The sequence below is a fragment of the Gordionus sp. m RMFG-2023 genome, chromosome 5 (genome assembly GCF_954871325.1).
Source record: "Gordionus sp. m RMFG-2023 chromosome 5, tfGorSpeb1-WG-v2, whole genome shotgun sequence".
In the NCBI taxonomy this organism is placed as follows: Eukaryota; Metazoa; Nematomorpha; class Gordioida; order Chordodea; family Parachordodidae; genus Gordionus; species Gordionus sp. m RMFG-2023.
The window spans coordinates 11,722,431-11,748,272 of NC_088779.1; the positions used below are offsets into that span (position 1 = coordinate 11,722,431).

The 25,842-nt window shown below is 25.2% G+C and overlaps 1 protein-coding gene across 2 annotated transcripts; it reads right to left on the reverse strand.

The window, feature by feature from the left end:
* Nucleotides 1-1,344: 1,344 nt before the first annotated feature.
* LOC135929758 (PR domain zinc finger protein 14-like) lies at nt 1,345-23,213 on the reverse strand. 2 transcript variants are annotated; one of them, XM_065466467.1, is made up of 10 exons: nt 23,062-23,213; nt 22,928-23,003; nt 22,786-22,886; nt 7,357-7,514; nt 6,718-6,777; nt 6,303-6,670; nt 5,818-6,181; nt 5,560-5,689; nt 2,674-2,911; nt 1,345-2,071 (listed from the first exon to the last, which is right to left on the reverse strand). In XM_065466467.1, the coding sequence occupies exons 4-10, from the start codon at nt 7,508-7,510 to the stop codon at nt 1,469-1,471; spliced, it is 1,917 nt and encodes a 638-aa protein (XP_065322539.1). In that variant the 5' UTR covers nt 7,511-7,514; nt 22,786-22,886; nt 22,928-23,003; nt 23,062-23,213; the 3' UTR covers nt 1,345-1,468. The 2 variants fall into 2 exon arrangements, with proteins under 2 accessions (XP_065322539.1, XP_065322540.1); XM_065466468.1 differs by lacking the exons at nt 22,786-22,886; nt 22,928-23,003; nt 23,062-23,213 and adding an exon at nt 10,040-10,092.
* Between the last annotated feature and the right edge of the window lie 2,629 nt (nt 23,214-25,842).

Below are 25,842 nucleotides of genomic sequence, written 5' to 3' on the forward strand. Positions count from 1 at the left end.
TGGGCTTTAATTATCATCCTTTCATATTTAATTTTTCACACTTTATACCATAATCATCCTCAACATTTAAATGATTAAATAAGCTATCAAGTAGAACCAGGGTTGTGCATTTGACCGGTCAAATATGGTCAAATTCGAATATAAGTTTTTTCAAGTCAGTATTAACTTATTATGAATATAATAATAAAATGAATCTATAATATTAATTTTTTAAATTTATTGTCATTCAATAAATAACGTTTGTAGCAGAGTCTTGTTCTGATTCTTCAATATTATCATTTTATTAATATTTTTTAATCAATTTTCCTGATGTCGAGATCTTCAATCGATTTCTATTTTCATAAGATTATTAACCCAAATCGGCCTATTTCTTTCTAAAGAAGAAGTAGAACTAGGAATTGTTAGCCTCTTAATGGGCAAGGGCAAAGTTTAATCTATTAACTTGAGGTTGGAATTGATTGTTTCTTATGTAAATTACTGTTTACCACATAAATTGCTATTAAACATGCTGTTTTTGCCTCTGAAATTAATTATGTCCCTTAAAATATTTTAGTCATCACCACCTTCTAAAATGGTTTCTTGAATTACACATACTTCATTGAATTCACAACTAGTGAGATCTCCTCTTGATATTGGGGACCCAAAAAATATTTAACATTGTGAGCACATGTATTTATATCCTTTTTTCCTTTTTTAAACATATTCTTTATTTTCCTTTCTTTAGAGTATTTGACCGTATTTGACCAGGTCAAATACTCCTCCAGTCAATTGACAGGTCAACTGACTGAATTTGACCGATAAATTGACCGACTTGCCAACCCTGAGTAGAACTCTAAGTTTTTTTGTTCATTTCAGTCAGATTCTAAATTTATACTCATAAATGATTCATAAATTGTTTTAGAACAAATGCATTTATATATAAATATACTTGACAAAATTAATCTATGAATTAAAACTCTGCCCAAAGCAGGGCAAACAAAAGAGAAGTATGGGGGGGCGAAAGCCCATAAACCTAGAGGGCTGCTAAATAGAAGGGAAAAAATTTGGGTTGATTGATTATATATGTAAGCAGACTATTTATCATGCTTAAACTTTCAATTGGAATAATTTACCTAATAAATTAGAAATATAAGATCAAGTATAAATGTCTGAATATTATTACAGGCATATCTTACAATATTATATAAATGTGGAAAAATTGTGATTTTAATATTTCTATTTTTTCTTTTATTATAATAAAAGTAATTTTATATATTTTTTTAAAAATTAGTATTTGAATATGGATATAAAAATAAATGTAATTATAATTCAAAATAATTATATAATTAAAAAATAAAACGGGAACAGACGTGGACGCCTTTCGTTCAAGGTAAGCGTTTTTTGGATGGATGTCATCCAAGATGATCGCGACTATAATTTTATTTTTTATACCAATTTTATTCATTTATTATAATATACTCTAATAAATTCATTGAAAATTTTTGGTCGAAACAAAATTATTTGAACAAATGTTTTTGTTTGTACGGCTCATAAGAGATACCATTTTGGTATAAGAAGCTTGGTGATTATTATGTAAATGACTGTGGTTTAAATTATTATGAGTCCACATGGTAGCGACTTGAAATGGGGACGACTTTAGGTTGCAATTGGTATTTGTTGTATAATATGCATCGAAATTTGGGTAAGGTTGAACTTTCATGGCACTAGCTAAATGATTTTCATCATTATAGAATAATCTTAAATTTCTATCATCTAATATTGGTTTGCTTACATTACTCAAATTAATGGGTGGAATTTTAAAACTTTTGTTAGTACTTTTGAATACGTTCACTATCTTGTCTTGGTTATCATCTGTATTGATCAATCGGTGATCGTCTTTTATGGAAAAGTCAATATGGTTGTTATTATTTTTGAGTACAATATTTTTGAATGCATTATCTTGTCCCATTTTCTTTACTTTTTCTTGATTAATTTGTTTAGTCGGAATATTAGAGTTAATGTTATTGTGATTCCTTCTAACATGACTATCATGGGCTGCGTGCGATGCAAAAGCTTTCCCGCAAAATTTGCACTAAATATTTTTTATAAAAAAATTAAAGATATATCTTCATTTAAAATTGATGGAACAATAAATTTGTAATAATTTGAGAAAATAAACTCCAATTTTTTAAATTATCAGATATATCAATCAAATACAGATTTAAAGGTAAAGTTTGCCTAAACTAAAACCGAGTTAAAATAGTGGGGTTGCTTAAGTTAAAGGTCATAGTAAAGATGAATGTAAGATCAGCGTTTTTGTGTGAACATAATTTTGGGATAACAATAAAAGAGGGATAAAGTTTAATGGAAGAATTAATCAGAAATTTTTCCATAGTTTACCTTCTATTTATTATAGAACTTAAAGTGAAATTAAATAAAATCAATATAATTGAACAAAGAGTTAAAGAAAATATTCGATAAGCAGGAGGAATCTTAGAGCCATATCTAAAATGAAGTATTTTAAACATGATGAAATATACATATCAGGCAAATCAAATTTTTGAAATTTAAAAAAGCTCCAAATGAATCATGTAAAATTGGAAAATAGCAAAATAGTTTATTGTAGGATATATTTTTATCTTGTCTGTAACATAGATACACTTATTAGCTATAAAAATTATATTATTATTATACCTTAAACGGTTTTTCTCCACTATGTTGCCTCATATGTGTTCTGAGTATGCTGGAAGCCGTAAAAGCCTTGCTACAGTATACACATTTGTAGGGCCGCTCACCACTATGGACTCTTATATGTTTATTGAGGGAAGAGGATTGAGAGAAACTTTTACCGCAAAATGCGCATTTGTGAGGCCTATGCTTATCGTGAACGTGTAAAACATGAATCCTCAGTCTATCTTTTTTCTCGAAGGATCTTAATGTGCATTATAAATAAATAATTTATTTTTTATCGCATAATTATAAATATGCCATAGGCTTTATTTGTTTAGTAAGCGCGTTAATAGCGCAACATCATATTGCTATATTTGAATTACAAATAATAATACGATATCGTTTAGCAATAATAATCGCATCCCTTAGCCATTATAGTGTTTATTGACCGTCGCATCCCTTAGCCATTATAGTGTTTATTGACCGATTTTATAGCTGATTAGGTGCATAGGCAGCGAAGAGGTGAAAGACATTTTCTCCCTCCCACACCCCCCCCCCCTCTCTTCATATAAATATTTTGATATAATATAAAAAGTTTTTATGAATCGTAAATTTCAAAGTATATTCTATTTCAAATAGGTGATATTCTATTTTAAATTTTAGCAAAAAGTTATTTATTTTAATATTTCTTCCTTGTGTATTAATATTTTATTCCGTAAAATTTTATAATATATTTTCTCATATATCTTGAACATTGATGTATATAAGAAAATTTTATCAACCAAAAAATTTATATTTATCTCTACTAATAACAATGATTGTGCAATTTCTATAGTGTGAGTTTAAACTTGTGTTACAAGAATAAACTGTAAAAAGCATGCAATCAAGCTGTTACAGCACTTTTGGATATAGAAGAGCCTACAATAGTTCCCTCGGAGAAATATCAGAATGGCCTGAACCAGATATTTAATCTGGAACGACAGAGGATTTATTTTTCCATTGGAATATATTAATAAATTATTTAATTACACAACAATTTTAGAAATATTTTTCAAAAAAATGATATGGATTTGGCTAATATTCTTAGAAAACTAAGAGACAATATCGACTAAGAATTTCACAAGATTTATGTGAGAGTTGAGGTGAAAGCGAAATTATATGATTATAATTAGACAAATAAATCATGATAATATTAACATGGACTCAATTGAGGATTACTAAAACATAACCGTTTTTATTCCACATTTGATTGAAAGGATTGCTAGAATCAATACTATTACCAAGAAATCCTTTTGAGGATGTATTAAATCTTGATATTAAAAAAATTTAACAAATTTATACAGAGGATAATAATGTATCTTAAGGCCAATTAATCTCCGAATTAGAATCCTGGCATAAAATATTATGGTTAATTTAAGTAGATAATCCTCAGAAATGTCATGAAAGCATTGCATACTTTATCGGAGGTTTTCCAATTATATTAAAATTAATGTATATCTTAGCAATAATACCAATTAGTCCAAGTACAAATGAAAATACCTTTTCTTCAGTAAGGAAAATAAAACTTAACTCAGAAGTAATCAGAAAATCTATTGAATGAACTATACTAAATATACATAGAGATTTAATTTCCAATAACGAACAACCTGTTTTTTAAAAATTGGCATAATCGCAAGATTACATTTCTATTTATAATTTAATTAACTTTTTAAGTCATCAGAAATCTGTTTAGCTCAAATACCACCAAACAAAATAAAAAGAAAGAGACTATTTAGACTTATTATGACCCTGTCCTGGTTAGTCTTATTTGGAAGCTTATTTCTGATTGGAGTAGTCTATTTAGATTTTAAACTTGGACACCTTATTCTGCTTGTTTTATGTGTGTACCTCTTTTTATTCTATTTAGAGGAATCTATATAGACTCCTAAACTGATTACTTTTAGGAATAAGACGAATCAGGACACGGCTTACATACTTATAACAAAGCAGAATAGTGTCCTAGTTTAAAATCTGAATAGGCCAGTCTAAACAGAAATAAATTTCAAAAATAAGACGGGCCAGGACATGATCATAATGCTTAATTTTTTGTTTTATTGTGATTTATATATACAGGTTTGTATCGCTTTAATTTTAACAATATTATATTCACTCTTAAATTTCGTATTTCTATTTTCCAATATTTTTATATTTGTGTTCGAAATTGCCATTTTTAAAATATGATTTTTTCTAATAAATTTTATATGATGATTAGTTCTAATAAATTGCTCCAAAAAATCCCCCCCCCCCATAAATAATTTCCGCTTACGCGCTTGCAGCTGATCAAGTTTACGAAATCTTTTAAATGAAATCAATTTAGCAATAAATTATTTATTATATTTTTAATTTGCGATTATGATGATATCTAATACTAATTAAGCAAAGTTATTAAATGATTTTATAAACACGATCCACTTTTAAGTCTCTCTATTTTTTCCCATTGCGTTTATTATATATTTCGCCTCAATAATCTAGTGTATTTTTGGCTCCTTAAGTAATAGAAACGTTCATCGGCAAATGAGTCTTTAATAAAATAACATGTATCGATATTCAAAAAAATATAAGGAGGCAATAACTTACACAAAAATCAAAATAACTATATAAAAATTGATAATTCACCAAGTTAGGAATTAATAATTTAAGCCTGTGGCCGGGAAGAATGTTGCCAAATAAAAACATTTAATACTATCGATATCTGTAACTTATTTTAATAACTATACTCACAATGTTAATGATTACATTTTTGAATGGATTATACTATCATCATTATGCTAGATATAAGCTCGCTCATTATTGCTTTATTGAATTGATTATAAGACTATTATTAATAATTTGTTGGTTTATTTATAATTTGAACTAAATAAAGCTACTAACCTGGAACAAAGATGACATGGGAATTTTCGATCTCCTTGATCAACACACCGTGTATATTTTAGATGCTTTTCCAAATAATATTTATAGGCAAACACTTTTTCGCAATGAATACATTGAAATCCTTCGGATTCTTATTCAAAAAATTGATATATTCATTTTAATGGATTCTTGTTATGATAATCATATAGAGATAGCAAAAATATTAACATTTTAAACATTCTTATTATTAAAAATTCCTAAATGTATCAATCTTCTCACTCTCAAGCCATTCGGAACTCATAATGGAGTTTGTATTTGAATGTGATCCCTGTTTAATCATATTTTTATGTTCATGCATGATTGATTTAAGTCCAATTGGTATTCCAAAATATTGGTCGTAAATTTCATCACCATACCAAATCAAAAGTTCTGTTCCTCTATTTATATCTTTGTTGACTTCGTAATAAATTTCCGATCTTTCGTTTTGATAACAAACTAAATTTTGTTCCTGAGGATATCGAGCCGTATTAACCATAAACATCCAATGAGTGCTATTAGTGTTATCACCTTTAGTATCTTGATGTCTTTCTCTTGGATTTGGAGCAAGAATAAAACGGCAGGCTTGATTTGTTCCGTCGAAAATCTTTTAAAAATAAAATATTTTTTAGTATTTCAATAAATGCTTTTTTAGAAGCTATTAAATAAAAAATAAACTCCTATTTAATTTTTAGCATAATAAAAGGTATATATATAAATATATTTACTTCCCATCCAGAATATATTTCTATTTTATTTGCAGTATCGATCTTCGTAGGTTCAACACAAGTAAATTTATTAATATTTCCTTCATTAAGGATATTAACTTTATCACAGATATTCTCATTATAATTTGCGTTATTATTTTGGGTAATTTCAATGTTGATAATATTGTTTTGGAACATATTATTATCCTTATTAAATGATGCCGAGGGAAAGCCAACTTCATTATGCAAGTCAGGTTTTAGTTCGATATTCATCTTTTCAATCTTACCCTGTAGTGGTCCAAATTTGGTTCCTTTGGGAATAAGAGTTGTCTGACAAAAGATGCCAGAATGAAATAAATTGGAAATCAGGGTATAACTTATGGCTAAGCCTAAGAATGAAAGAAAGTTAATTTAATTATATTAAGATTGTATAAACCAGTTGGTAATCTTGTATTGTTGATAAGATTAAATTTCTCATACATGTCCTTATATTCACCTATTTAATATTTTAAAATATTAACAATAGTAAGTAAATATTTTAAAAACCTTTAAAAATAATAGAAATTAAACAGTCGGAAAGTCATTAAATATTATATGTTCATTTTATGGTTAATCAGGAGTACACACGAAGAACCAATGCAAAGTATAAATTTTTAGATATGTTTGCTAATGTTCCAAAATTTTTTAAGATGCTTTTTATTTTTTAAAACCCATTTTAGACTATTTTCCTAATATATTAGAAACATTATATATTTTGGTAACTCTACCCATTAGTACTTATACTAATGAAAGAACATACAATAAAAACATACCTAAGAATAGTTGTGTTAAATTGTTAAATGGCTTGATTTAATCCGATTTTTAAAAATAGTTAACTCAATATTTTAGCCAAAAAAACATTGCCTGCCTCGAGATTTTGCTGATAAATATCCAAACCTTTGTGTCATGAATAAAATTTTTAGGCTTGCATTTGAGTTATTCGTTTTAAAAAATATTTTCAAAACTTTCCATAAGCTTTAGCTCAAAATTAAAATAAATTTTTAGAGATTTGATAAACTTATTATACTGAAATTACCTTGATTTAAAGGATTAATTATCATTTCTGAAAGGGCAAATGCGATATTTTTACCCGATTTGTATTGAAAAAAATGATCATCCCCTTTGGTGTAGCCGTATAATATGCTGTCTAATTCTGATTGTGTGAAGTCGCAGCAATAATTTAATTCCATTTTCCTGTAAAATTACACATCATTTTGATGTAATATAGATATTGATCATAATATACCTTAAAAGTTGCAGTTTCAATATGTAAAAAATTTTTTTTCTATATTTATTGATGCAGATTTGGAAAGACAAGAATATTAATCAATAAAATCTATCTTATAAGAGTAAAATAAAAAAATAAAGGCATATATGCTCATAATTAACTAGAGTCAAAAACTCTATTAAATCGACTTTTCAGAAATTAATAATGCTTTAATATATTAGAGGATACTGGGTTAATTGAACCTTGAGATCCCATTTTTTAAATTGAAGGCGCTAGAATATTTAAATTTTCCTTAATATAGATTTTAATACTGTGCATATCTATATATAAAAAATATTTTGAATTGACTATTATTTCATATTAGAAATAAAATCTTGATGTCAATCTAAAAATTTTTGCTAAACAAGATTATAATATATATTATTTATAAAAAATATTTATATAATTTAACTTTATGGCAAAGTTTGAACACTTTTTTTAAAATAGTTTCACGAACATTCTATCACCTAGATATTTTTTTAATCATGTTTAGTAAAGCTACGGATAGTGGGGCTTGCGGAACCAGGGTATTTTGATCCGCTAATCTTAAGAAATAAATGACATTTTCTCCAGAATCTTAGGAACTATATGACATTTTTATTCAATCATGAGAAAGAGATAACTTATTTATCCAGAAAATCCAATGCCCCACAAGATAGTTTGACTACCCTTATTTATTTTGTGGTCATTTCCTACCTTTATTTTATGGTATAGTTTTATTTAAAAAAAATTACTTATAGAAATTTTTAGATTAAATTTAAGGGGATGTCATTAATAAACTAAATATTGATAAATATTTTCATCCCCTACCTCAAAATGATTTCATTATTAAGAATATCTAAAAACCTTGTAATCTATAATAACTTAACTCATTTTTGATATTGTTCACATACGTATAAAACCAGCCCTACCATTTAATCAAAGAAATAAATAAGGAAGATTTAGAAAGAAGTGAAAATATAGATAAGAGTATAAAATCTGATGTAAATGATTCAACTGTTATATAGAAAATTGAGAAAAATATTTACCAATTAAAAGGCAGCCAATCTATATTATACCCCCACAAAAAAAAAATTTCTTTAAAAAAATCGGATTTAATAAAATTTATTTTTTACTAGAAAACATAACAAGTGTAAAGCTACAGTGGCGACTCTAATACAAGTAGAAAAATGGACGGAGCTCACGCCTTGATTAAAAAAAGACTACGGGCCTCATTTATATAGTGTTATTACCATCAGGAAAAAATAATTATATGTTAATCTATTTTTAAGAAATGGTTTGTAAGCATGGATGAAAAGTATGTTACACGCTCTTCTATGGCGTTATTAATTCTGGTAATGAAGGTAAATTCCACATAGATAAAACTTGGGTTAATTCTGATCTTCTGCTTTTTAAATGGCATCTTTTAAAATGTATATATTAGGCAGAGGAGGTTAGTTTTCAAAGAAAATTACTTTGCTTCAAATGCTTAACGTTAAAAGTTCAAGAAGATCTAGAAATGGTGTTAGTAGAACATTGAACATTTGGGGTCAAAATAGGTATTATAGAGATTATTATTGCTACAATTTCAAAATAAATTCAAAATGTATAAAAATATTTTGGAAATTAAAATAAAAGTTAAAACGTAACTTATTATTTACAAGACTAACAAGGCACACTTTTTTCCACAGGAATTGTATTGGAACCAAAATGAAGCCTAACAAAAATTTATAATAACCAAAGTTCAAAAGACAAAACTATAAGTTAATAATATATTTTGGAATTCTAGCATTGTTCTATTCATAACTATGATTTAGCCTTATTTAAACGTTTATAAAGATTTGTACCTTTCAATATCCCAAAAAAAATTATCTGTCATTACTAGACTTTGCTCGATTTGTCTACAAATGCCAGCTCCTTAGGTTACTATATGTCGATTGTATTATATGGGATGCAAATAGCTTTATAAAAATACTTATATTTTATGAATTCAAATAGAAATAAATGTGCCTGTTGGTACATAGCATCGCTTAATATCTTCGATCCTCAAAATTATGTTCTTTAAAGCTTCAAAACTTAGTCACTATGGTTAATATTTGGAACATTTAACAGCTAACTCTGAAAGTTTCTTAATGCTTTAAATAATAAATTCCAGTATATATTATTTTAAAATCTCTTTCCTGAATTACAGAAACAAAAATTAACCTCTAAAAAAATTAATTTCAAGGATAAAGCTATAGAACAATATAATAAAAATAATCGAGAAATTAGATAAAAATTAAATAAATTAACTCTAGATTACTTTCCTAAAATCTTGTTATCACAATAAAATACAGATGCACAACAATTGAAATAGAAAAAACCTTAGAAAATAATATATTATTTAGTTGTCATGTTTTTGCATAATAAATTATTACCTTAATTTATATAATTAAAAAAAATTAATTAACTTTTTTAAAAATATTTTTTTTACCTGATAAGTATAATTTTGTATTTATTTTCTGAAATTTAATTTGAATACAGGTGAACAAAATAATGTGAAGGAAAAAATATAATAATTAAGTTATAAAGAACTCGGGTTTTTAATCTAAATTGTTTAATTTCTATTATTTAAAATAAAATAAATCTAAATAATATTTTCATTTTAAATTTTGTAAAGAAAAAAAACAAATAAATAAGAAATATTTAATTTAATAAAATAAATTTAGATAATATAATATTATCAATTATAACTGGTAATAAATTATTTAAAAAAACATTATTATTCAACGGAGTCACTCCTCCTCCCCTGACAAGAAACAAAGGATAATGAGATCCCATAAAATTAATTATAACGTGCTTTAAATTTTCTTTTCCAATTTAAAAAAAAATGTATATCAACCAGAGACCTGCAGGCCTGATTCATTTTATATATACTGATTTGAAAGCATAAATTTAACAAATGTTATTGTTCTAAACTATAAACCCTAACGATATGAAACAAAATTTACTTCTGATAACGGGTGTTAAGTTATTTTTCCTAATGATTTCAGTTTTTTCCTATCTTTTAAGGAATTCTAATTTAAAAAGAATCGACTTTTAAAATAGAATATTTGTTATTTTAATCAAGATTTTTAATATATATATTATATAATTTAATAAACATCAATAGATATTATATGCAAATAATATACATCTAATCTAAAAATAAATAAATTTATAATGATTTTAAAAAAAAGATTTAAATAAAACAGAGAAGAAAATAAGGAAGGAAAACTTAGGAAAGCTCTTCTTGGGAAGACAGATGTTGAATCTAATCTAGTTTACTCTGAGGAAGCTATGATCAGCCAATTTTATAAGAAAAGGCTTTTTCGAGGTTTGTTGGAGAGCGGATCCAAATATTTAAAGAAGGATAAAACAGGTTTATCAAAGGAAATGTCAAGGATATAAACTTATGAAAATGTGATTACTAAATTTTCAAATGTATGTAAATTTTAAGCTGTTTTTTTTGCTCGGGTAAATAAATATTTGGTTGGATAGGGCCAATGGATTGTTTTAATAAATATCTCCTTACTTATTTCTTAAATATTAATATATATGTTTTATAATCTAATTAACATTGATGGTATTCAAACACTTATCAGATAACAAAGTTGGCATGTCAAAAAATCCCAAAATTTCTATTTTCAGATTAAAGTAGATCTGCGTAACTCTACTTTTTAATAATTTGATGAACCCAGATTTTTTGATTTCCTTTGCTCATTTTTGATTGGGTTTCTTTATATTTTTTAGAATTTTATTAAAATGAACCCTTCTAATTTGAAGGATAATCTTGATTTACTTAAATGTTTAGAAAAACTGTCCTCTCTATACAGGCAAGCTATATAAATATAAGATTAACAGTTAAAAAATTTCTATAACCACGTTTTGATAAACGTCAATATTCTAGAATTGGTACTTAATCCAGGTTTTGGGTTGATTTTTGAAAATGGCTCGATTAAGATTTTAGACAAAATAATATTATGTACTTGAAGATTTTGCTCATAGATGGCAGAAACAAGACTAGTCATTTAATAATTTTTTTGATCATGAATTTTCTCAATTTTAATTTTTAGGCTGGGATTTAATCATGAACTAATTTTTTTTTTAATATGCAAAATAAAAGGATATTGATAATTTATGATAAAATACGATTTCATGCGAACCTCCCCCCCCCCCACCCCTCCCTCCTTTCTTTAAAATTATTTATTTATTTCTTTTTTCACGATAAAATTTAATGTCATTTAGCAAGGGACTTATCAAATTCTTTCATTTTGACTATTAAAAAATAATATATCTTTAAGATTCAACGAATTTTATCTTCTAATATTTAATAATAATATACCCTTCTTTAATCATTTTCACTCGAAGTTAACATTGTGTAATAACATTTCTAGTATATATTAATATTAATCTCATTAAAGAGAATTATAATCGTTTTGAAAATATAAAAATAAATAAATATATTATTATAAGTTTTTAGTATACTCATGGGAAAAAAATCTATATAAATAAATTGTGAATTTTATTTTTGGGTCTAGTAATTTCATCGTTTAAAATTTAGATACATAATAATTAAGATATTTAATAAACCAAAGATTTGATTTATATGCAATAATGAATTTTATTTTATTTATACATTATTATTATATTATATATTATTATGTTAATTTGACCTATGTTAGATAAAAAAAATAAAATGTAAATTAGAGGTCGGCAAAGCCCCCCGCTTTGTTTCGTTAAGAATTTTTGCACAAGTTTGCTGGCCCATTAAATTTCATGATAGGCCGGTTCGAGCCCATTGTAATTTTTTGTTAATTTCCCTACCCGGCTCACCCGTTATGATATTTTTTTAATTTACCCAGCCCTTAGACAAGCTCGAGACGTTAAAATTTTATGAAAATTTGCCCCCCACGTTAAATTTTTTGAACGAATTTCACGGCCATCCCATTTTTAATAAATATATCTCATTTTTCCCCAAATAAGGCACTTATACTTCTCCTTTATGACTATCTATTTCTAGAACAACCATTTTCTTATTTTTGACATCCTTATTCTGCATTTGTACTTGAATCATATCATAAATAAATTGTTTAATTTCTTTTTCCAACCCCATTATAATTTTAAAAAATTCCCCACCCGGCAAGGCATGGACTTTTAGAAATTTTTTAATTACATTCCAGGAAATAGTTATAGGAATTAGTTATATTTACAAAAGTGACCCGTTACCTTTATTATTTTTCAAAAGTAATTAGGTATTTTAGCAACATTAATAATAATGCTGGAATGTACTTAATTATGAAAAACAATACCTCTATCTCCTGTTTAATATTTCAATCAATCTCTGTAATTTTAATGCAATTTTGATATATAAATTAAAAATAAGTCAAAGGTGGATGATAAAATCATTTTAAATTTATAGGATGAGTTTTCATTACATTATCGGTATAATTAAATCTTCAAATTTAAAAACGCATAATTTTCCAACTTTATATCATTTATATAACATGTTTTTTTTAAAATGTGAACATATGTAAAATGCAAACTTTATTCACAGGCAATTCTATACGATATTACACAACCAGATTACTCACCAATAACATATAAAAGCTACAATTAAAAAGTTTAAAAATTATAAACTAATTCATAACCCACTCCCCCCTCCCCAATATAACTCATATTAACTAACAATCATTGCTATCCGAGTTTAAAAGTGAGAACAACCTTAAAACTTTATATATATATATAACTTAATTTAATTAAAAAATATATTATTTTACACTTCTTGTGTATGATTTTTTTTAAAGCAAAAAATATTTAATCTGAAAAGGAAGGAAGAGTCAGTAATGATTCTACATATTTCATCTATATTTTAAAAGAATGAATTTCCCTTTAATGAAAAAATATCTTAATAAATTGGTGTTTACAATTTATAAAATATTCCTAAATTTAATGTCTCATTTACATAAGTGCTCTTGTAAAGCATTTATTATTCTAGAGAATCTTATTTTTGGGGGATATACGTACACGCTTTTTAGACGCAAATTTTTAAAATAATTTATTGTTTATAAATATTTGTCGAAATTTTTATGAAAAAAGTATTTTATTGTGGTATCATTTTTTAAGGTAATTATTTCTTTATTTAAATTATATTTTTTTTAAAAAATTCTTTGACTAAAATGTAAGTTACTTTTAAAATATAACTGTAACTAGTTAAGAATATAATCAGTAACTGTAACTAGTGTAACATTTTAACAACAATGTAAAATATTATAATTAGAGATAGATTCTAAGAGGAGATTAACACCAAAGGAGTTTTGATCATAACAATAAAAATTAATTATATAATTAGTTGAGTACAAATTTATTATTAATTTTTTTTATTGAGAGTAATTTTTTTTTTAAAAAAAAATATATAAACGTTCAGGCAAATTCTATAAATTTTATATAAAGATTGTGAATACTAAAAATTATTTTTTATTTTTTCGCCTAAGAAGCCAAATTTGTTTGATAAAATAACTTTTATAGATAAAAGTTTATTTTCTAGAGTTTTCATTATTTTTTTCCTTTTTTTTAGGCTTACATATCGATAAGATATTTCATTGGTAATAAGGAAGGGGAAAAAAATATCATATAAAAATCTATATTAATTACTAAATATTAATGGCTTTATTATTATAATCTTATATTTTTTTATGTCACAATAAAAATTTAGATCATAATGATAAATTTTTAACAATTAAAGATTATTACAACTTAAAAAAGTCAATCCTATCTTTATTATCGAGAAGAAGAAGTCATAATTTATTAGGCAATGGAAAACTGTGGTATCATGTACACCACCATTATAATATTATAAAATATGTCAATTTTTTACAAAAAAAGGAAAATAAAGTTTTTTTTTATTATGAATAAAATGTCGCAACTCGCCTAGTAATTTAGAAGAAAAAATAATAATAAAACCAATTATAATATATTTTGCTACTGTTAATTTATATTATTTATATATAATTAATATAACTAAATATCTGAATTTGGCAAAATAAAATAAAGAATAGATAAGGATGAAGATAGAAAAATAAAATAAGTTTCATACTATAGGGAATTTAAAATTTTTGAGTGAGTCGCTTAATATATATTATATATAGAACTTATGTATTTAAAAATAATTGTCATTCTAATAAAATTATTTTCACCATGAATAAACAACTTCATCATTTTCATACTTGATCTATCATTAAAAAAACATAATCGTGTTTTTAATATTTATAAATTAGTATATAATGTTAATAGGCGATAAATGTAAAAATTATACAGTTCTTGAAACATGTCACTTTTCGAACTTGATAATGTGAACATTTTATTTGAGCAACATTTTTGCTTAAAATATTATTATTCTCCACCTTTCTGTCGGAGCCATTTCAAGCGCTAATTGTTAAAAATTATTTGGATCTCAGGTTACCAAAATTTTTAAAAATCAATCAATGATTAAAAATCATACGTTGACCACTGATAAAATTTAAAAAAACTGCCGCTGCCGATTGATACTTCAAAGCACAGGTCTAAATTAAAAAAATTAATTTGAAATATTACGAGGTAATTTCATGTTTTCGGATTTTCTTATGGGGATAGGTGTACGTGGTATTTATCCAGTGAATATCCTATTATGAATACGTTGAACGAGCAAACAGAGTTTGAAAAAAATCTTAAAATTATTTGAGATTATTTTTTCCCCAAAATTTCGAGCAAAAAATCTTTGAAGATCGTAAAATTAAAAGAGATTTGAAATTTTAGGTAAAATTTGATCAAAAATCTTATTTTAGCATTTTCAAAAATTTCCTCTTTTAATTTCAAAATCTACAAGATTTTTATTATATTTTTGAATAAAATGTTAAATTCTGAAACAAAGGCATTCAAGTTTAAATCTTCATATGATAGCTGTGGTCGATAATAATTTGTAAATTTATTCATATATATATTAAAAAATATATTTAGATTATGTCAGCATCTTTATGAGAGAGAAAAAATTGCAGGCAACACACCCAGATTTACTCCCCTACTCCAAAGGGTAGGATAGAGAAGGTACTAGTTATAGTTATTTTCTATTTAATATTAACATAATTTATTATCTGTAAACCAGATTCAACTAGATTTAATTAATTCCATTTATCTTAAGAGAGTATTCTAAACGAAGATATTTATGGGAAATAGGATATTAAAAAATATAAATTTACTCTCTATAATAATTTTATTATATATAATTAAATTATATACACATTTTACACAATCTAATAATGATATAGAAAAAATATTTACAGTCTAAACATATTCTATTCTTACAATTCAATTAATGACAAATATATTTTTTTATAATATAAATCTATATTATCTTTAAAAGTTTAGAATGATGTTCAGCCAAGTATGAAAACAGTATTATATAATTTTTAAAATTTTTTTTTAAATTTACTACATTCACTAAAGCTAGACTTAAATTATGTATTTAATGACAAATATAACTTTAATATTATAAATAAACACAATTTAAATGATAATAAGATGATATAGTTAGAGGATTATATAATAAATCATAATATTATTTTGATATTTAAAAATTATTTTTATTTTTTCTTTTATATAAATTTATTTACTGTTAATATCAAACTGTTGTAAAAAATAAATAACTTTATTCGATTCCGGACTGTTACGTTAATAAAACGAAGTAAAACATACCAAATTTATCACCTGTACACTTAGAAATAACTGCATTCCATTATATTATTTTCAATCTTTGAAATTACTAGTCATAAAGCATCCCCACCTTTATTTGGCCATGGAGTGTTTAAAGGGATGTGAACCAGAGATCTGCAAATATCTAAATTTATCAATTTTATGTTAAATTTTTTATGTAAAATAAAAATATGTGATTTTATTTATAGAAAGTAGACGCCAAATAACACATATCGTTTATTTTGAGTTATTATAAAAATTATTCTATATTTTAATAAATTCGGGCCGGGCCGGGCTTGAAAAATAAGGCCCGATGCAGATCACTAATGTGAACATAAATATTTTAATAAGATTTGTAACAAGAGTTTTTAGATAAATTAGTATATCAAATTTAATGCATAAATTTAGCTAAGTTAATAAAACAAAACAGTATGATATTTGCAAATATAAGAGAGAATCGATTCGGGAAATTGAGATGAGATTATATTAGTGCTGTAAAGACGTCGTTACTAGCGACGTTACTTTTTGAAGAGTAACGCAAAACGTTACTCGTTACTTTATATTTTTTCTTAAAAAGTCCAGCAGTTCAAACTTAAAAAAGCATTTGAAGGTAAAAAGATAAATTAATATATCATTATTTTAAATATTACTTTAATAATAGAATAATATTCTTTCATAATATTTGAAAAGCTTAATCATGGAATTAAAATATAAGTAGGGCTGTGTCGATATTAAATATCGGATCGGCACCGATATTTAGAATTTTCCAAAAATATCTGATCGGGCCGATAACTGTCAAAAACCGATCCGATCTTTTTTTTGGTTATTTTATGTTATGTATATTTATTTTACATTATTATAATATTTTCTAAATAATTTTTTTTTAGACAATGCAAATGCATAACATCCTTTAAATTTTATTCTTTTTTTAAATAGATTTATAGTATTTTAAAAGTTTATATTATTTTTGTATAATTTTATTTATATTATAATTAAATATATGAATATTTTTTTTTATAAAACGATCTTATATATTCTTTTTGTATAGTTTTATTTTATTATATATTGTCGGGAAATAATATTTTGTATATATTTTATTTTTTTTAAGTAACGAGTAGCCCGTTACTTTTTTGAAAAGTCGGTAACGCGCATTCCTTTTTTGAAAAGGTAACGAGTAACGGGAACGCGTTTCTTTTTTCAGATGTAACGAGTAACGGTAACGGTTTCTTTTTTGTAGTAAAGTTTACAGCACTAGATTGTATGTTTTAAACAGTCCAGCAATAGCGAAAATATAAATGTAAATCGAAATATTGAATAAATTAATTTTTAATAATCTTCAACATACTTAGGTTTCTATATACACATGTGGGCTATCTTTTGATTTATATTTTTTTAATAAATTTTGGAAAGAAAAAGTGTTACAAGTATAGAAGAAATGAGACCGGTTGACAATTTTTCTCATAAATATCAAAACCTGGACAAATAAATGACAATATAACAAATAATAATTTAATCTTCGCATTTCTGTCTGAAACATTTAATAATATATTTGAATAAAAATTAAGTATACAATAATGAGATATTAATTAAAAACACCGAATCTATTTATAAAAGGGAAAAAAACCTCTAAAGAGAATTTTAAAAAAAAGATTATTGATAACTTTCAATTCTTCAGCAACAAATTTTCTAACTCTTAAAATTATCCTTCCTCGTGACATAACACTTTATCTTAGTACATAGATGCTAGAAACTAAATGTGTGCATAATAATCATTATATTTAATATAACATATATGTGTATAACTATATATCTATAAATTATTTGATATTATTAGCCACATAAATTATCATAATTTTCTATACTAGTATAAATAAAATAATATAATATTCTAATTATTCCCTTTCTATAGTATTTTACATATAAATTTAAATATGATTACTATTTATAATATGTAATGCAATATAAAATATAAATTAATTTTTTTTTATAAAAAAATTTGAAGAGGGAAAAGAATATAAATCTCTTGAGGTTTTTATTACATATATTTTATTTTTATTTTACATATTATAGCTCATATGTAAAACGCTTATCTTCTAAAAAAAAATTATATACGTATGTTATATAATGAATAGTTTGATACACTGTAAAAACTTTATCCTTTTTTTTATCGGGAATAAATAGATAAATAAAAAGTATAGAGTCAAATATTACAAAATAGTTAAATTATCAAACGAATTATATTAAAATATGCTAGTTAAAATGGATTCATTCAACATTCATTATTAATAATGTTAGATAAAAATTTGTAGATAAAAAAAATAAAATAAGTTTGATAACTGTAACTTCTGCCATTTTAAAGATAATTAGATATGAATCTTATAAACTATATAAAAATTTTCAATGATTTTTTACAAGTAAATTTAAATATTCATGTAATATATTTTGTGCGAACATGTCTTAAAGATAACCAAAAATTCTACTGCCAGCCAAGCTCGTTAATAAATAATCATTCATCCATGTTTAGTTTTTAATAAATAAATAATAAATCCAGCCTTGTTTTTTTTCGTTCTGAGCCCCACATCTGGCCCGACGATCAATCAAATATTGTCATCTTTATAGTAATTTATTTAAATATTAGTTATAACACTCTTGTAACTCCCATGGATTGTATAATATGTAAAAATATAAGCGAAATTTCAATAATATCGCTAATATTTAGTTCCATAAATAATTGATTCGTTTATAAGGATATTCTAAAAGGGGGGGGGGGGGATAATCATATTGTCAGTAATTGTAATTTAGGATTTTGTTTCAATAAAAGTTAGAAAATTTGATATTTATCTAAACACTAATATTAATCAATTGAGTCAATGATATTGACTAATTACAATCATATATTTGCATAGAAGCCTCTAGGTACCGAGGAAAAGAATATAAAAAGCTATATTTGGATAGCTTTATAGAATATTTATCATGGTGAAAATATGTATTAATGATTATTATTTAATTTTTCTTATTGTTCGTTATTACTAGTTACTATTAATGGTCCTAAAATGTGTGGGATACTTATATCTAAATTCAGAATATAAATTAAAATAAGTTTTTTACATGTATGATTCTTGTTAAACATCTAACCACTTCTTAGCTCCATTTATAATCTGTTCTCTATTTCCCATCATAGTACAAAAATGATGGGGAAACAAACACCATTTTCCTGGTTCTTGCAAATCCTGCATTATCATGTATAAGATGAGAATGCTTAAAATTGATCCTCAATGTAATCCAACCTCAATATGCAAATTTTTCGAATCCCTCTAGTAGTTCCAATATTTGTATTATTTATTGCATATTTTTGATGAGACTATCATAATATTCTGGAATATTCTTTTATCTTTATATATTATAAAATTAACTTCCTTTTCCAAATAAAATCATAAATATAGAGTCAATCTTCTTTTTAAATCCTTCATACTTTTCTGCTATGGGGTTGATAGTGTTACAATTAAAACATGTGTCTCCTCTCTTAAGCGATTTGTCAATTTTTTTTTATTTAGTACTTTCAATGATTAAATTTTAATTTTATACTATTATTAAAATTACTCCAACTTTGGACATCATCATTTCCTTTGTATATTGGGATTACCACACTATTCCTCTACTCATCAGGCATCTTATTCAGTATCTACATATGAGGGGTGGGAGGGTAGAAAATATTGGTCTCAACAAAGGATCAGTAATTATGGAATAGAAATGTAAATGCATGGAATTTTCTCTACATTCTCAGAAAAATGTTTCATTTTCTCCAGTAGAAAATTCCTCATATTTTATATCTAATATGCAATAATAATAATAAACGATGATAGAAGTTTGCATATACTATATATACTCTGGGGTCAATGGCATAGGCAGAATACATCTAAGAGGGAAAGAGGTACTTTCAAACTGTCATTTATCCGGCCTTTGTCGAGTCTCGCCTATGAAACTTTAATTAGTTTTTATTTTCCAGTGGTTATTTTTTTTTGCTTTTTTAAAATATGTTATCATTATGTTATATCTGTTAATGTTATGTAATAATGAAAAACACAAATTATAAATTATGCCAATATTTAGTGATTTATTTGGGCTTATGTTATGAGTGCATTAACTAATATAGTAACCAATATAAAAAAATTATAAGTATCAGAATTTTAGCCAAACTAGCGATTAAATAGCGACTTAAGTCATTAATTCTAAAATTTATTCAATATTGTGCTGATTTTTATTTTAATCCATTTCTGTTAAAAAAATATATTATTTGCAAAATAAGAAAAAAATGCCAAAATTAGCATCATTTTATATATAGAACATTAAGAAGTGTTAAGTATCTAGTTTGAGCTAATATTTAAGGCCAGACTGGTACTTGTTTGAGAACCACAAAAAAAGAAACCGAGTTATAATGAAAGCACGAAGTTAGCTAGGTTTTTGGAAGCACTAATTTTGAAATTTAAATCGTGCTTGATTTCTCTAATCTGATAAATATAAGGGGAAAATTTAAAAAAATTACCAAAATCGGCATCATGCCAAAACGGATAATACAGAAGTTATAAATATCAATTTGTCGTTAATATTTATTAATCTTACTTATTAATTTTCAATCCATTTCGCCAACCATAAAATTTAATTAGGATATCATGCTTTAGGCACATCCAAAAGAAGAAAAGTTATGATCAAAAAAGGAAAAGGTCTAACCCAAATGAATAGGTTGGATCAAAAAAGGAAAAGTATCACCCGTTAAAAAGAAAAGATGGAGAAATAGCAAAGACTTAGGAAATGTCCCGATCAAAAAAGGAAAGAACTGATCAAAAAAGAAAAAGTTTGAATTAAAAAGAAAAGGGTTCGATCAAAAATTGAAAAGTCCGATCAAAAAGTAAAGTCCCACATATGGTTCAATCAAAAAATAAAATTTTTTGTTCATAAATGGAAAACTATTATTTATAATAATTTTTTATGTCATTTTTTGCCATATTTATTGATATTATTATATTTCCTTCTTATTCCTATTTTTATCTTCCTTTCAATTTTTTTTTATTTTCTATTAATTATTTTTGTGTTTATAGCTCTATAATCTTTAATCATCATTTTATTCAATAATTTCTTTATTTTAATTATCATCTTTTTCCCATTCTCCATACTTTTTGTCATGCTTATTCATTCTTTTTCTTTTTCATCTCATTATAATTGCGGGATATGAATATGGGCTGTCCGGGTTGTTTAAAAATAAAAAATAAAGCCCATCATTTAAAAAAATTTTATTTTTAAGTCAGTCCCAGATATTTTGAACAAATTATATTTTTTGACAAGTTCCTCTGTGCTAACAGGTGTCTTTATTTTATATATAGTAATTTATTCGTTAGTATTGTAGTTAAAATTTATTCAATCTTAAAATAGTACTTAATTACTAATTTTACACAATCTTAATAAGATAAAGGTTTAAAAAAATGGTTAGAACAAAAAATACAGAAAAAAGATGACCGGGATATAAAAGAAATTATTTTAAAAAAGACAAAAAGAATTTTTAAATAAAAGGGAGAAGAATTTTTTTTTAAGAGATTGATAAAAGATGATAAAAATTGATTAAAAATGATATAAAAAATTAAACAAAGATAGTAAAAATAAAAATTAAAGGAAAATTAAAAATCCACAAAATTAAATATTAATTAAAAAATGTTTTTAAAAAAATATATAGAAAATATGATAAATTAATGATTTTCATTTTATGAATGGAAATTTTCCTTTTTGATTGAACCTTTTGTTTTTCTTAGAATTTTTCCCTTTATGATCCAACCTTTTCATTTTTTATTGGACTCTATTTTTGATTGATACTTTTCTTTTTTAGATCGAACACTTTATTTTTTAGATCGGAATTTTTCGCTTGATTGGGATCTTTTCTAAATCTTTAGCACTTGTCATTTTATGACCGGACCTTTTCCTTTTTTTATCATAATTTTTCCTTTTTTCAAGGGTAAATTCTGTATTTATATTTATAAATTAAATCATATCCATAAATCTGCCAGGGGGCGCTAAGATTCCCCTAATAACCTAATTGATAAGGCCGGCCTTTGACGATGTTACATTTTTTTTAAATAATTTTATAAAAATGTTTTTTTCTGAAAATTTATAATTATAGTCATTATTTTAAAAACTTACTTTTGCTTATTTTCCTTTTAAATTATTTTCTTTAGGGCAGTATTATATACCTCTTTTTAAGAGAGGAAGATGGGGGTATCGTAGGAGGAAAGTTTTTATTAGTTTAAATGATATTCATGAAAATAGGCATATTTTTGAGGGGAGAGGGAGCCTCTTGCCCCTCTCCTGGCTACGGCTATGTTATTTATAATCTATGTATGTTTTCAATTATGATTATCTCATGTTAACTGGGTTATGTTTAAATAATTAGAAATGTAAATCGATATTATCATTAAAACGGAATATCACTGGTAAAATTATTATTATCTGAATTTTGTCCACGGGGAGAGTGTATGAATATATGACTGTTTGTCTAAGTAAGGTGATAGGCGCGTATGCAACTAGGTGTCCTAAAAAACAAATAGCAAATCACTAGATAGATATTCCTAACAGAACTTCATGATCCCACAATGGGTTCCTGCAATAAATGAGTGCCCCTCTTCAGAAATAATTATCCATCCGTATATCTGTATATGAATATCGATCTATTGGTCAAATTGCTAAGATATTGGTATTAACGTATACCTTCAACTCCAGAGTCGTGCAGACTGTAGCGAGCGAGGCAGCCACCCCGCCGAAATCAACAAATTTTCTAATTTACTCAACTATTTTTAGCTTTTTAAGAATAATAATTTTTTTGTATATACTAAATACTAGCAAGGCATTGTTTCTTTTTTGTAAATCTATGAATTTTGAGAAAAAATTTGATATGTATAGCCATATGTATTATAACAAAAAATTTGTTTTATATTTTAGTTAAAAAAAACTCATTTGTTTTTAGTTAAGTGTTAAATAGTAACATTTAAAAAGTTATTTCGTACAACCTTTAAAAATGTTATTTCGTACTTTTCTTTTTATATATGTACAAACTTTAAATTAACTCAAATTGTTCTTGGCCTTAAAACAAATCTTAATTTTATAAAATCCTTATTTTAAATATATGTAAATATTTATAAAAATAATAATATATATATCTAATAAAAATTGTAAAAAGAGAGAATAAATTATTTATAATATTTGTATTAAATATTCTCTGCCTTCTGTGTTTTATCATTAAGAAATTTAATTTTTTTTTATTGCCCTGAGCCGCCAAAAGTCTCGCTAAAGCGCTGCTTAGCATAATAGAGGGAGATTTTTAAATGACAAAATTGAAACCAATTAATTAATGCTAAACATAGGGGAAGGGGCAGACCTTATTCTCAGCCCCGCTTTTGCCCGGTCTTCGGCTGGGTTTTCTTAGTTTATATATACGCATAAAATTTTTTGCAAGATAGAATGTTAATTTTAATTTAAAAAATTTTATCTTTATTTAAAATATAAGAAATTGGTTTAGATTATATCAAAATATAAGCCTGGAACATATAAGAAATATATTTTTATTAGTTTATATAAAATATAATAAATTACATGTATATACATTAATATAAAAACGTGGTAAAAATTTATTCCAAACAAGTATAAGAAATTTCTTTATAAAAATTAAGTAGACATATAGTTGATATTTCTCTATTATATAGAATTGGTTGCAAAATATTAGGTAAAATGCCACTTTAACAGATATATTTGACAGTTAGAGAATATATTACATTTAATATTTTAATAAATTTTACTAATAAATAATTTTTTAACGCCATCTATTTTTAAAAATATTATTAGAAATTAAACATCTTATTATTTATCCCACAATGGATGTTCCTTATTAGATATTAACGCTACTGAAGAATAGAATAATTTTTTAATTTACATTCTTTAAAAGATATTTTCTGATGTCCTTATCAATATTCTATAGTCTTCTGTAAAATATGTAATTCCCTATTGGTAAAGATTATTTGATTTTCATACGATATTAGATAAAATTAGATATACTGTAAATCTACGACATAATATTCCACTGTTTGTATTGTGCGTTAATTTATACTTAATTTATAATTTAATTTTATCAATAATTTTATAATTATATTTTATTTTATTAAGAAAATATAAAAAATTATATTTGAGATATTATATTATTTCGTAATTTTATGTATCTATTAATAGTAATTATAATACATTTCACTTTTGTCTTAAGACTTATCTTTGGCTTATATTTCATTTCCTAAAAAACTTTTTGGTTTCACTTCTTTTATATATAATTTGCTTTTTTTCCAAAAAAGTATGAATTATAATCAATAGTTTAATATTATATGCATACATATTTGGGGGACAGGGGGTGAGGAGAGGACTAAGGAGGATATTTTTATTAGCTTAACATGATATTCACAAAAAGTGATAAACTTCTGAAGGAGGGGGGGGCCCTGGCTTCGCTTATGTATGAATTATATCAATAGTTTAAGGTATATGAACAGGGTTGCCATGTCTCCCCCCATCAGCGGGAGAATCCCGCAATTTTTTTAGTTAACACGCAGACATCTCTCTCCCGTAAAACTACCGCAATTGGAAATCTCCCGCAAAAATCTCCCGCAATTTTTTTTATAGTATTTTAACGTTTTTAATATATAAATAATAATTTTGAGAGACATTAATTGATAATTTTTATATTTTTAAAATAAATTTTAAATATTTATTCGAAAAACATGTCTAGTTTGTAAATATCTCTCTATCCTGTTTTATTTTTATCCAATAATAAATCTTTCATTCATATAAGTCAGTACAGGGGAGTATATCTACATCGATTGCAATACAAAAATATTCTCAAAAAATAATAAATAATACAGATGCAACTACATTTGCGGAAATCGTATACATCTATCATGTAGTTCAACATTCACAGAGCTATATCATCACAATGTGGGTCGAACCTCTCATGATATTTAACGACTCCAATATAAGTGCAAACCTTACTTGTGGCAGAACAAAAATGAGCATGGCTATCTCATGTGTTTTAGTACCTGAATCCTAGAGGTCAATTCTAGACGATTTGAAAGATGGGCATCCATATGCAATTCTAACAGATGCATCTAATAAGGGAAATATTAAAACATTTCCCCCTTCTATATTTCAACAAGAATAAGAACATTTCAAAAAAACTATTGAAATTTTTTCCTCGGATAGCGAAAAATCCAACAATATTGCTAGCCACATGATGGTAAATATAGCTAATTTAGGGTTATCAATGATTTGCATGTCAGCTCTCTGCGCTGATAATGCCTCTGTAAATTTTGGCAAAAACCAAAGTTACCGAATTGAGGCAGCATAATAATGAATTAATACCAATTGGCTGTATATACTACATTATTCTTGCAAGAAGGTAATGAATGTACTATCTGTGGATGTCGAAATAATTATGATGAAATGTTTTAATCAATT